This window comes from Pan paniscus, chromosome 21, assembly GCF_029289425.2.
Source record: "Pan paniscus chromosome 21, NHGRI_mPanPan1-v2.0_pri, whole genome shotgun sequence".
In the NCBI taxonomy this organism is placed as follows: domain Eukaryota; kingdom Metazoa; phylum Chordata; class Mammalia; order Primates; family Hominidae; genus Pan; species Pan paniscus.
In genome coordinates, this window is record NC_073270.2 from 41,399,179 (window position 1) to 41,412,734 (window position 13,556).

General features: G+C 45.8%; 1 protein-coding gene across 2 annotated transcripts in view; it reads right to left on the bottom strand.

Annotated features, from left to right (window-relative positions):
• Positions 1–457: 457 nt before the first annotated feature.
• NFS1 (NFS1 cysteine desulfurase) overlaps positions 458–13,556 on the bottom strand; it is a 32,163-nt gene continuing 19,064 nt past the window's right edge. For both annotated transcript variants that reach the window (XM_034947354.2, XM_003831863.5), the window contains 8 exons: positions 13,412–13,505; positions 12,259–12,393; positions 6,550–6,707; positions 6,017–6,122; positions 5,855–5,936; positions 5,105–5,188; positions 4,258–4,347; positions 458–1,178 (listed from right to left, as the gene is read on the bottom strand). In XM_034947354.2, coding sequence (XP_034803245.1) covers positions 1,115–1,178; positions 4,258–4,347; positions 5,105–5,188; positions 5,855–5,936; positions 6,017–6,122; positions 6,550–6,707; positions 12,259–12,393; positions 13,412–13,505 — 813 coding nt within the window. In that variant the 3' untranslated portion in view covers positions 458–1,114. The remainder of the gene's footprint in view (positions 1,179–4,257; positions 4,348–5,104; positions 5,189–5,854; positions 5,937–6,016; positions 6,123–6,549; positions 6,708–12,258; positions 12,394–13,411; positions 13,506–13,556) is intronic.

The following is a 13,556-nucleotide window of genomic DNA, read 5'->3' on the forward strand; positions in this document are numbered from 1 at the left end:
TGTGCTTTACCACACTTCAGGCCCTTAGCTCTTGCCATTCCTTCTCACCTCTCATTTCTAGATTAGCGAGCTCTTCATATTTATAAGCACTACCTCCTCAGAAAAACTTTCCTCAAACACCCAGCATGGTAGGTTTTCCCTGCTATGTCCTCTTACCACTTAATTCTTTCATAGCACTTATCACAATCTATAACATTGTTTATTTGTTTACTTATTTTCCATCTCTCCACTAAAATTTAAAACTCAGTGAGGGCAGGGTCTTTTTTGGTCCTGTTAACCAGTGTATTCCTAATACCCAGAACAAATCTGGCTCCTGGCAGGCATTCAAATAATTCTTAAATGAAGAGATACAAAAGCCCACTGAGTCATTTATGCAAATCAGATGGAGTGGCGGTCTTCTCCACAATTCCCAAGTACAGCTTCCACTTTTCCCTCAACCTCTCATAAAGTCACAGAGTAAATAGAAGGTGAGTTTATTTCTCCAGTCTTGAAATTAACAATTTTCAAGAAAACAAATTATTAGAATAACTGGTGGAGTCACAGACATATTTCTAGCTCCATTAGGTCAAAGGAAAGGAAAGAGGACAAGGGTAGAAAGGAGACAAGCCCTCTAAGAAACTGTCCATTCAGTCTGTCTGCAGTCAATATGAAGAGATAGCCTTTGAAGCTACAGAAAATATTAAATTGAAGTGGATTATGCTTGCTGTTAAAGAAGCTGGTCCAGCCGAGCAGCAGCAGAAGACGAAGACTCAAATGTCCATGTAGAGCATCATGGTCCCTGACCAAAGAGACTTCTTCTGGTTCCTCTTGCTCTTCTCACCAAGAGCACAGATGTGCCCAGCAGCAATATGACAGCAAATGTCTCTATGGCTTCGGGATGAAAATGTCCACACACTTTAAGACCCGAGAAGAAATGGGGAGTGCTCCACACCCAAGGAACTGAAGCTAGGGAAAGACAGTTTTCTTGTGTTTCTGTCATAGAGGTGGACTGATGCTGAAGTCAACTGGTCTATACCAATCTAGAGCATCCACTAGGTGTAACAAGGTGTCTGGTTGTGCACGGGTTGGTGAGGCAGGAGGGGCCAGACCAGCACAAAGTCAGGGCCCTATTCTCCTAGTGTTGGGTCCACTTGATGCTCTTGAGGTCAATGCCATCCTGAACCATCTCCCAGAGAGGGCTGCCAAAGAGAAGAGGCATTAAATGAGTGAGGGCTTAGATAGGAAGTCAACAACATTGGCCCCAAGGCTCTGAGCAATGGCTTGCCTCCTTCTGTCCCTGTCTGTCCTCTGCCTCTTGCCCTGGTAGACCCTAACACAGGTGGTTAAGGTATCCTGAGCTCTCCAGCTCCCTGTAAGTCCTTGTCAGCTCTCCTGAGAGCTCTCCCCAACTGCTAACAAACAGGAATAACTAGGTTCCTCAGGCTCAATTGCAGTGGGGCCCTGAGCCAATGGACACCAAACATGGTCATATTCTTGAAACTTTCATCCCACTGGTAAGAGGCTATGGCCATGGTTTCCCTTGGAGGAACCAAGACCCTTGAGACTTGTATAAACATCTAGTTTAAGCCTCTCTTCATATGACATGTATAAGCAGCTCGTTTCAGCCCACCACATATTACCCGCTTTTCAGCATTTGTTTCTTGGTTTTGTTCTAGTTCCCAGTTAGGGGTGGAACTTAACCCTACATCATCTTGGTATGCTGTACCCTTACCCAGTTCTTGCCCGTTTCATCTCCCCAGAGTTGGCCTGTGCTTCCAATATCCCTGGCTCTAATCCGAAAGAATTCCTTGGATCTTAGACCTGAGCATCCCATCTCACACAAGAGCTGCTGCTAAGAAATCTCTGCTAAGCTCTGATCGATCCCCAAGCAGAAGCTTGGATATCTTGGATAATGTTCCCAGACCAGATATTACTTCAGTGTGCTATGAATATGGGATTTTACAGTTTAGATTTCACCAGGTAATTTTATCAAATTTCATTATATTCTTGACTTGTCCCTCTTCTATACACTAAACATTCCCAGAATGCCTTTCTATTCATGAGATTTTCCATGGCCCTTAAAGTTAGCCATCTCCTTCCTGTCCTTCCTCTTTAGGGAAGACCACTTATTATTATAGGCTCACAAAATAAGACTCTGAGAGCTAATAGGACCAGGCTGCATTCAGTTTGTAAAGGGTCAGAAGGAATAGGGTGCAGATGCCGAAGCCACATAGATAGGAAACAAAAGGCTTTGCTGGCCTCGTGGTCAGTAGAAATGCCTTGTGAGTATACCACAGAATACTAGAAAGTGAGGACAAAGGAAGGGTCCTGCAGTTGAGCAAGCTATAGACACTTAAGCAATACAGCTAGACCCTACAAAGAAAAATCCAGAACACAGAAAAGCCTGTGAGAGCTCATAAAGGGAAGCAGAGTATATACCTGAAATTCCTCTCTCTACCAACTAGACCAAGAGAATCCTGAAAGTCAAGGTTAACCAAGACAGACCCAGGGTCTGAAAAGGCCTCAAGGTTCCAGGAGGAAGATGAGCTCTGTGGCTACTAGGGGAAGCCCTGGTGCCAGCTGACTGGCCAAGGATCTCATTACCTTTATAAACACATTGATTGATTGATTGAGACAGAGTCTTGCTCTGTCGTCCAGGCTGGAGAGCAGTGGCGCGATCTCAGCTCACTGCAAGCTCTGCCTCCTGGGTTCACGCCATTCTCCTGCCTCAGCCTCCCAAGTAACTGGGACTACAGGTGCCCACCATGCCAGGCTAATTTTTTTGTATTCTTAGTAGAGACGGGGTTTCATCGTGTTAGCCAGGATGGTCTTGATCTCCTGACCTCATGATCCGCTCACCTCGGCCTCCCGAAGTGCTGGGATTACAGGCGTGAGCCACCGTGCCCAGCCACAGAAAATATATTTTTAAAATTAGCTAGGTGTGGGGGCACACAGCTGTAGTCCTAGCTACTTGGGAGTCTGAGGCAGGAGGATAACTTGAGCCCAAGAGTCCAAAGTTACAGTGAACTACAACTGTGCCACTGCACTCCAGCCTGGGTGACAGAATGAGACACTTTCTCTAAAGATAATAATAATCATAATGAAGAATACTACCTGGGCCAGGTGCGGTGGCTTGTGCCTGTAATCCCAGCACTTTGGGAGGCCAAGACAGGAGGACTGCTTGAGCCCGGGAGTTTGAGACCAGCCTGGGCAACATAGCAAAACTCCGTCTCTACAAAAAATACAAAAACTAACCAGGCATAGTGGCACATGCCTGTAGTACCAGCTACTTGGGAGGCTGAGGTGGGAGGATCACTTGAGCTTGGGAGGCACAAGTTGCAGTGAGGTGTGATTGTGCCACTGCACTCCAGCCTGAATAACAGAGCAAGAACTTGTCTCCAAAAAAAAAAAAAAACTACTACCTGCATTACCTGCATTCATCTAGTTCTTTAGTTTGTTGTTTTTGTTTTTGTTTTTGTTTTCTTGAGACGGAGTCTCACTCTGTCACCCAGGCTGGAGTGCAGTGGTGTGATCTCGGCTCACTGCAAGCTCCACCTCCCAGGTTCACGCCATTCTCCTGCCTCAGCCTCCCGAGTAGCTGGGACTACAGGTGCCCGCCACCACGCCCAGCTAATTTTTTTGTATTTTTAGGAGAGACGGGGTTTCACCGTGTTAGCCAGGATGGTCTCGATCTCCTGACCTTGTGATCCACCCACCTCAGCCTCCCAGAGTGCTGGGATTACAGGTGTGAGCCACTGTGCCCGGCTTTTTTTTTTTTTTTTTTTTTTTTTTGGGACGGAGTTTGGCTCTTGTTGCTCAGGCTGCAGTGCAATGGTACAATCTTGGCTCAACGCAACCTCCCCCTCCCAGGTTGAAGTGATTCTCCTGCCTCAGTCTCCCAAGTAGCTGGGATTATAGGGATGCGCCACCACTCCCGGCTAATTTTTTTGTATTTTAGTAGAGACGGGGTTTCTCCATGTTGGTCAGGCTGGTCTCGAACTTCTGACCTCAGGTGATCTGTCCGCCTCGGCTTCCCAAAGTGCTAGGATTACAGGCGTGGGCCACCCTGCCCAGCCTAGTTCTTTAGTTTTTAAAAACACTTTCTCATTGTGAAGACAAGTAGCCAAGAAGATCTACTTTCTTGCTTTGTGGAATCTCTAAATCCTAAGATCCAAGTACGCTTGAACTTTGGTTTTGGCAGTGTAAACACAGCCTAAGGACAAGAGGGGAGACAGTGCTAGAGTTTCTTCCAAAGGGTCTCTGATACAATATGTATACCTCATTTCTCGAAGACGCTTCACATGCTGAATGCATTTCTCCACTGTGTAGTCCACTTCCTCCTCTGTAGTGAAGCGGCCAATTCCAAACCTGAAAAAAGGCACAGGAGAATGGCTCCCCATCAGAGCTCTGGCACTGGGATAAATTCATTCCGCAAATACTCACTAAGGATCTACGACACAAAAGATATGGAGAGAACATGGTCCTTCCCCTTTAGGCAGAGTTTCTCAGAACATGGTATATGGATCGGCCGGGCATAGTGGCTCACGCCTGTAATTCCAACAGTTTGGGAGGCCAAGGCGGGCAGATCACATGAGGTTGGGAGTTCGAGACCAGCCTGGCCAACATGGTGAAACCCCGTCTCTACTAAAAATATAAAAATTAGCTGGGCCTGGTGGCACATGTCTGTAATCCCAGCTACTCAGGAGGCTGAGGCAGGAGAATTGCTTGAACCTGCAAGTCAGAGGTTTCAGTGAGCTGAGATCATGCCACTGCACTCCAGCCTGGGTGACAGAATAAGACTCTGTCTCAGAAAAAAAAAAAAAAAGAACATGGTCTACGGACCACCAACATTAAAATCACCTGAGATGTTTTCTACTCCTCCTCCGGACCTAGTGAATCAGAATATCTGAATGTGGGACTCAGATATCATATTTCACAAACTTCCCAGGTGAAACTCAATGAAGTCTGAGAACCACTGCTCTAGAAACTTTCACAAGGTTATGAGAAGAGATAAGGAGAACTCGACTGAGAAAAACTTCAGGGTGGAAAAAGAAAAAAAACTGTAACAGGAGATGACAAATATAAGAGGATGCCTTTCATAAATGTTGCAGCTCAACTCACTGACCTGATAGAAGAGTGCGCTAAATCCTCATCAGTGCCAATTGCTCTAAGCACATAAGAGGGCTCCAGGGATGCAGAGGTGCAGGCACTGAGGAGAGAGACACGAACCTTGTTCAGTTCATCATCGACGTCTACTTTTAGTCACAAACCCTCAGTCTTGTTCCCATCCCCCAGGGCCCTGGAGTCATACCCTGGAGAAAACAAGAGACCTTCTAATCTGGCAGAACTAAAGGACCTGATGCTCCCCTGCACATCCTAGGATGTGTGAACCTAGCTCCTCTGGCCCCCATGGTGGATGACTTCCTTGAGCAAGGACGCTGGCAAAGTGTGACAGAGCATGATACCACATGGGTTTGACAAGAAGACGCAGCAGAGGACCATGTGCTCACTTCCCCAGGACATAATACACCATCTGCACCAGCCTGAAGGGCAGCCAAACACTTAGTGGCCTTTGGAGCATCTTCAATTCTAGAGGCCTGTAACAGAACTGCTAGTGTAACCCCACAACAGACACATACATCCCCTGGGACGATAAAAGGCACAAAATTCTACCCCAGGAAGTCTTCCTAGGGTGGTAAACTTCAGTCTGTACCCAGCTACCCAGCCAACCAAAAAAAGAGAGGCACTTACAAAATGACCTTTACCCTTAATCAAGAGGTCTTGTGCCTATCATCTCCACACTGGGAAGTTTAATAGCCTGTATGACTCTTCTAAGTGGCCCTGCCGCAGGCCCTGTCTATGCCGTCCAGCTCACCTCCCTGAGGATAAGGCAACGTCCTTCAGTGCCATCAGCAGACTTTCCCCTTCCACATATGCAAAGGAGAGGTTGATACAGCCTGGAGGAAAGAAATACTGTGAGAGAGGTCTCAGAGTCTCAGCCTCTACCAGAATGAGGATAGAAAGAGCAAGTCCATACCGGGATAATGGTGCTTAGGGTCCCCATTCATCACCACATCTGGAAGGCTCTTCATTATATTCTGTATCAGCCGCTCTGACAACTTTGAGATTCGCTTGTGGTCATACTAAGGAGCAGGCAAGGAAGGATTAGGCAGTAACCATTAACCAGCTCAGAAAGACAGTTTGAGAAGCCCTTCTCCTATAACTGGAAGTGACTATGTATCAGCCCCACCTATCATCCTATGTACTCATGGGGACCACTGTATCTCCAGTACTGAGCATAGTGCCTGGTATGCAAAAGGCGCTTGATAACTGGACACAGGGTTCATTTACTTATCCAGAAATAAATGAGCTGATAACTACTAAAAGGCCATGGGTTTTGGAGCCCATAATGTCTCCCTCAGAACAAGGTGCCAGCAGCACCAGGACAAGGAAGAGTTTTCTTAAGCCCTCTCTCCCTGCAGAGATCTGCCTCAGTCATGCTGAGAAGCCTCTAAATAGGAGACCCAGCACAGGGGAAGAAGTTGTGGGAGGGAACTGCTCTCCCCATACCTCCATCTCTTGCTGTGCCACCTCACACGCAGCCCCCAGCCCCACCACTAAGGGTGTGGGCACTGTCCCAGACCGCATACCCCGCTCCTGCCCCCCTCCACTCTGCAGGGCCTCCACACGCACACGGGGCCGGCGACGGATGTAGATGGCACCAACCCCTGGGAAACAAAATTTATTACAAAAAACAGAAAGAGAGAAAAGTAGATAAAACAAAATATTTCTTTCCAAAGGGATCAAAATATTACTTCAACTTTTCTGTAAGCATGAAATTTTTCTAAATAAAAAACGTTAAGGAAAAGAAGAAACAGCAGTAAAAGCATAGTATTTAGTAAAATATTTAACATCTGGAAGATAAATGCCAGAAGGAGTAATGATCAAAATGGTTTAAAGTAGCTCCCTATGCTATATGAAATGCCATCATACATTACAGTATTATTCATAACAGCAAAAATACTGGGAACAACTTAGATGTCCATCATCAGGGTAATGGTCAAATAGATTATGGCATGTCCATACAATGAAATACCAAGCAGGTGTATAAAAGAATGAGGGGGCCGGGTGTGGTGGTTCACGCCTATAATCCCAACTTTGGGAGGTCAAGGCGGGCGGATCACCTGAGATCAGAAGTTAGAAACCAGCCTGGTCAACATGGTGAAACCCTCTCTCTACTAAAAATACAAAGATTAGCCAAGCGTGGTAGCAGGCACATGTAATCCCAGCTACTGAGGAGGCTGAGACATGAGATGAACCCAGGTGGTAGAGGTTGCAGTGAGCTGGGATCAAGCCACTGCACTCCAGCCTGAGTGATGGAACAAGACTCTGTCTCCCCAAAAAAAAAAAAAAAGAAGAAGCTTGTTCTGAACTGACACCATAAAATCTCCAAGATACATTGTTACAAAACTGGTGAAATCCAAAAAAAAGTCTGTACTTTAGCTTGAAAAAACAAAGATGTATTGGCCGGGCGCAGTGGCTCACGCCTGTAATACCAGCACTTTGGGAGGCCGAGGTGGGTGGATCACCTGAGTTCGGGAGTTTGAGACCAGCCTGACCAACATGGAGAAACCCCTTCTCCACTAAAAACACAAAATTAGCCAGGCATGGTGGCACATGCCTGTAATCCCAGCTACTAGGGAGGCTGAGGCAGAAGAATTGCTTGAACTCGGGAAGCAGAGGTTGCAGTGAGCTGAGATGGCACCATTGCACTCCAGCCTGGGCAACAAGAGCAAAACTCCGTCTAAAAAAAAAAAAATGTATTATGGGCTGGACACGGTGGCTCACACCTGTAATCGCAGTGCTTTGGGCAGCCGAGGCGGGCAGATCATGAAGTCAGGAGTTCGAGACCAGCCTGACCAACATGGTGAAACCCCGTAATTATTAAAAATACAAAAATTAGCTGGGCGTGGTGGCACGCACCTGTAATCCCAGCTACTCAGGAGGCTGAGGCAGGAGAATCGCTTGAACTTGGGAGCCAGAGGTTGCAGTGAGCCAAGATTGCGCCACTGCACTCCAGCCTAGTGACGGAGCAAGACTCTGTCTCAAAAAAAAAAGATGTACCATTAGGTGAAAAATGAAAGATTGAAACAGTGAGTACAGTATGCTATCATCTGGATAAAAAAGAAAGCTGGAGGAGAAGTATATATTTGTTTGTAAACACATAGGATAATTGTAGAAAAACCCAAGAAATTGCCTCCCAATAACCAGAGAAAATCAGAAAAAAAAAAAAAAAAAAAAAAAGAAGAAAGAAATTACCTCCCCAGAAGGGAACTGCATAGCTGGAGGTCAGAGGTGAGAGGCAGACTTTTGTCTGTGCCTTTTTTTTTCCTTTTTTTTTTGAGACAAGAGTCTTGCTCTGTTGCCCAGACTGGAGTGCAATGGCACGGTCTCGGCTCACTGCAACCTCCACATCCCGGTTAAAGTGATTCACCTGCCTCAGCCTCCTGATTAGCTGGGATTACAGGCATCCGCCACCACGCATGGCTAATTTTTGTATTTTTAGTACAGACGGGGTTTCACCATGTTGGACAGGCTGGTCTCAAATTCCTGGCCTCAAGATCTGCCCGCCTCGGCCTCCCAAAGTGCTGCAATTACAGGCGTGTGCCACTGCACCTGGCTGTCTGTGCACTTTTTTGTAGCTTTTGAATTTTGAATCACATGAATATTACTTTTTCAAAATACAATTTAAATTTAAAAACAATTTGGTGGAGCATGGTGGCTCATGACTACAATCCCAGCATTCTGGGAGGCCAAGGAAGGAGAATCACTTGAGACCAGAAGTTTGGGACCAGCTGAGAAACACAGTGAGACCCCGTGTCTACAAAAAAAAAAATTAAAATTTAGCTGGGCATGGTGGAATGCACTTATAGTCCCAGCTACTCTGGAGGCTAAGGCAGGAGGATCACTTGAGCCTAGGAGGTCGAGGCTGCAGTGAGCTATGATCGTGCCACTCACTCCACTCCAGGTTGGGCAACAGACTGAGACCTTGACTCAAAAAAACAAAAAACTTAAAAATGCGTATAACCTGTGACTAAACAAGCCAAATTACAGAAATTTTGTGCCAAAATATGAGCATGAGCATGCAAAGTTATTCACCAAGTAATCAGGGCTTCTGAATAGAATTGGCACTTGACAGTTCTCCCACACAGAAAACTGTTTATGCTGAGAATGGAGGTACTATAAAAATTAAGGCAGTGGTTTCCAAATCGATTATGAAGGACACCAGATTTTAAATAATAAGCTGGGTGCAGTGGGTCATGCCTGTAATCCCAGCACTTTGGGAGACTGAGGCGGGAGGGTTGCTTGAGGTCAGGAATTCAAGCCTGAGTAACATAGTGAAACCTCTATCTCTACAAAAACTGTTTTAAAAATTAGCCAGGCATTGGGCCAGGCACGGGATTACGCCTGTAATTCCGGCACTTTGGGAGGCCAAGGGGAGGGGCGGGGTGGATCACCTGAGGTCAGGAGTTCGAGACCAGCCTGGCCAACATAGTGAAACCCTGTCTCTACTAAAAATACAAAAATTAGGCCGGGTGCGGTGGCTCACACCTGTATTCCCAGCACCTTGGGAGGCCGAGGCGGACGGATCATGAGGTCAAGAGATCAAAACCATCCTAGCTAACACAGTGAAACCCCGTCTCTACAAAAATACAAAAAAAAAAAAAAAAATTAGCCGGGCGTGGTGGCAGGCGCCTGTAGTCCCAGCTGCTTGGGACGCTGAGGCAGGAGAATGTCGTGAACCCTGAAGGCAGAGCTTGCAGTGAGCCAAGATCACGCCACTGTACTCCAGGCTGGGTGACAGAGCGAGACTCCGTCTCAAAAAATAAAATAAAATACAAAAATTAGCCAGGCGTGGTGGTAGGCACCTGTAATCCCAGCTACTTGGGAGGCTGAGGCAGGAGAATCGCTTGAACCCGGGAGGCGGAGGTTGCAGTGAGCCGAGATCTCACCATTGCACTCCAGCCTGGGGGACAAGAGCGAGACTTTGTCTCAAAAAAAAAAAAAAAAAAAAAAATTAGCCAGGCATGGCCGGGCACGGTGGGCCTATAATCCCAGCTACTCAGAAGGATGAGGGAGGAGAATCCCTTCAACCCGGGAGGCAGAGGTTGCAGCGAGCCAAGATCACACCACTGCACTCCAGCCTGGGCGTCCGAGTAAGACTTTGTCTCAAAAAAAAAAAAAGAAAAAAAAAATTAGGCGTGTTGGTGCACACCTGTAGTGCTAGTTACTGGTGAGGCTGGGGTAGGAGGGTTGCTTGAGCCCAGGAGATTGAAGCTGTGGCAAGGTAGGATAGCACCACTGCACTCCAGCCTGAGCAACAGAGTGAGACCTTGTCCCTATAAAACAAATGAATAAAATAATGTATTAAACTGTATTTATTAAGAATTATTTCATTTCTCCATTTTAAAAAAGTCAAGAATCTTATACTATCTGAGTCTATTCAGTTCCCAAATTCAAACAGCAAGTGCTCAAATACCATGTCTGAACAGTGAAGAATGCCACATTGTCTAAATCTATTTAGATTCTGGACTTGGAAAGCAGGAGGTTGGATAATGAGGGACACCTGTACACATGTAAGTGTTGATCAGAGCTTCTGATCAATGAGTTCATTGGTTTTTTGTTTTTAAAATTTTTGTGAGTACACAGGAGGTATATATATTATGGAGTACATGAATTTTTTTTGTTTTTGAGAGGGAGTCTCGCCTGTCGCCCAGGCAGTGGTGTGATCTCGGCTCACTGCAACCTCTGGCTCCTGGGTTCAAGCGATTCTCCTGCCTCAGTCTCCTGAGTAGCTGGGATTAAAGGCACATGCCACCACACCCGGCTAATTTTTGTATTTTTAGTAGAGACGGGGTTTCACCATGTTGATCAGGCTGGTCTTGAACTCCTGACCTCGTGATCCGCCCGCCTTGGCTTCCCAAAGTGCTGGGATTACAGGTGTGAGCCACCGTGCCCAGCCCATGAGATGTTTTAATACAGGCATATAATGTGAAATAGGCACATGATGAAGAATGGGGTATCCAGCCTGAGTTCATTGGTTTTTATCAAAAAGACTTATCTACAATAAAAGCCAATAAAAGCAACATTTTATTAAAAGACAGAACGCTTACTGGGTTTTTTGAAATAATAACTCACAAAAAACACTCTACAACCTCTGGGAACCCTTAGAAGACACCATCTTCCATAATTCCAGAAGCTATTACACCTACTTCTACAAGGTATACACCCAGATAACACACCCTGCAGACATAAAAAGGGTACCAGCACAGACATCAACCCAAAAAAGGCCCTCACTTGAGAAAGAGGAGTTATATTTTATATTTATATTTTATGGTTACCTTCACAAAACAGAGGACAACAGTCTATTCCCGAGGGTTAAGGGAAAGAGGCATAACTCAAGCTTGAACACATTCCAATAGGACCATAGGGAACAAACATGTATCCTTGAGAGACTAACAGGATAACAGACTATGAAGTCTTCTAAGAATAAACAGAAAGATAGCTGGGCTTGGTGGCTCACATCTATAATCCCAGCACTTTGGGAGGCCGAGACGGGCGGATCACGAGGTCAGGAGATCAAGACCATCCTGGCTAACATGGTGAAACCCCGTCTCTACTAAAAATACAAAAAAAATTAGCCGGGCGTAGTGGCAGGCACCTGTAGTCCCAGCTACTCGGCAGGCTGAGGCAGAAGAATGGCGTGAACCAGGGAGGTGGAGCTTGCAGTGAACCGAGATTGCGCCACTGCACTCCAGCCTGGGCGACTGAGCAAGACTCCGTCTCAAAAAAAAAAAAAAGAACACAAAGAGATGTCAAATCCCATGCAATCTTCCCCTGACCTATAGCAAGACACTGGGAATGAGGGACTCAAATAGTTGCTCTGCACATCATAGTGGGGAAAACAAGATAGCTGGGCCTATCTAGATAAATTTGATTTGACAAAACCCATTTTTCCTCAACCAAATTAAGATCTACATGCTTGCTAAGGATTTGTTAAAGAGAGCAAGAAAGAATGGCCTGATGTATAGTAACTGCTAAGGTCTACAAACAGGCAAGTGTTTCTGGCTATTGCTAAATGACATTTGCATTCTACAAGGGACTCTGAATGTACAACTTCCTCTGAGAGCAACAGTAGTCCCAAATGACTGTGACAAACATCTATCAAAGGTCTTGCTGGAAGGTACAGAGAGAAGGAACTCTAGAAGGGGCTGGTACCTTTGGGACCGTAGATTTTGTGACCACTAATGCTCATGAGATCAATTTTCATGTCATTGACATCAAGTGGGATTTTTCCAACAGCCTGGGCTGCATCAGTATGGAAATATACCTTTCTGGAACTGCAAATCCGCCCTGAGGAAACAGAGGGGAAGACCCACAGCACAATGTTGGAAAGTCATCTGTCAGAGTCCCACAGTGCACTGTGAATTATCTCCACCAATAGTAAATGACCTGTCAATATTAAACTCCTCCCCTCCCTCCTTCTACCCCTTCTCCTTCCTCTTTTCCTTCCCTCCTCCCCCTTCCCCCTTCCTCCCTCTCTGTGTCTCAGTAGCTTCCCTTCTTCAGAATAAAAAAGATGAAGGGCAAAGCACCAGATCGAAACACTCGTGATATTCTTATGCATACAATTCTCACCACCTCATTAACACCAGCCTTCCAAAATGTCAGATTACTTTCTAGATCCCTTTTGATTAAAAAACAAACAAAACAAAATAAAAAAAAAACAAGATTAACAGATCTTTGTGCTAATGTGCCTAAAGAAATTACAGGGCGAGCTCTATGTGGGGAGAATAGAGATGTTCTAAAAGGAAAAAGAGTAGCAGGCTTTTTTGTTTTGTGGTTGGTTTTGGCAGCAACTGCAATAAAATTAAAAACCATAAAAGGTGCTAGACCTGGCCGGGAGCAGTGGCTCACGCCTGTAATCCCAGCACTTTGGGAGGCCAAGGCGGACGGATCACCTGAGGTTAGGAGTTCAAGACCAGCCTGGCCAACATGGCAAAACCTCATCTCTACTAAAAATACAAAAATTAGCCAGGCATAGTGGTACACACCTGTAGTCCCAGCTACTCGAGAGGCTGAGGCGGTAGGATCATTTGAACCCAGGGGGAGGAGGTTGCAGGGAGCTGAGATCACACCACTGCACTCCAGCCTAGGTGACAGAGTGATACTCTGTCTCAATGAAAAAAAAAAAAAGGTAATAGACCTGGATTCAAATACTGCCTATGACACTTCCAATGTCCTTGAACAAAGTACTTAGGCTTTCCCTTGATTTCCTAACTACACTCCATAGAGTATTACAGCTCTCAGTATACTACCTCATACAGACCCCCATGGTGGGCAGGGATCAGGGATAAGCCATGATACTCACCTATTTCTGCAATAGGCTGCTTCACTCCAATCTCATTGTTCACAGTCATGACTGACACCAGGCTAGTATCTGGCTGGATAGCAGCCTCTAGTTCCTAGGGATATGCAGGAGTAAGGTGACTAGATAGTACAAACAAAGTCCTCCT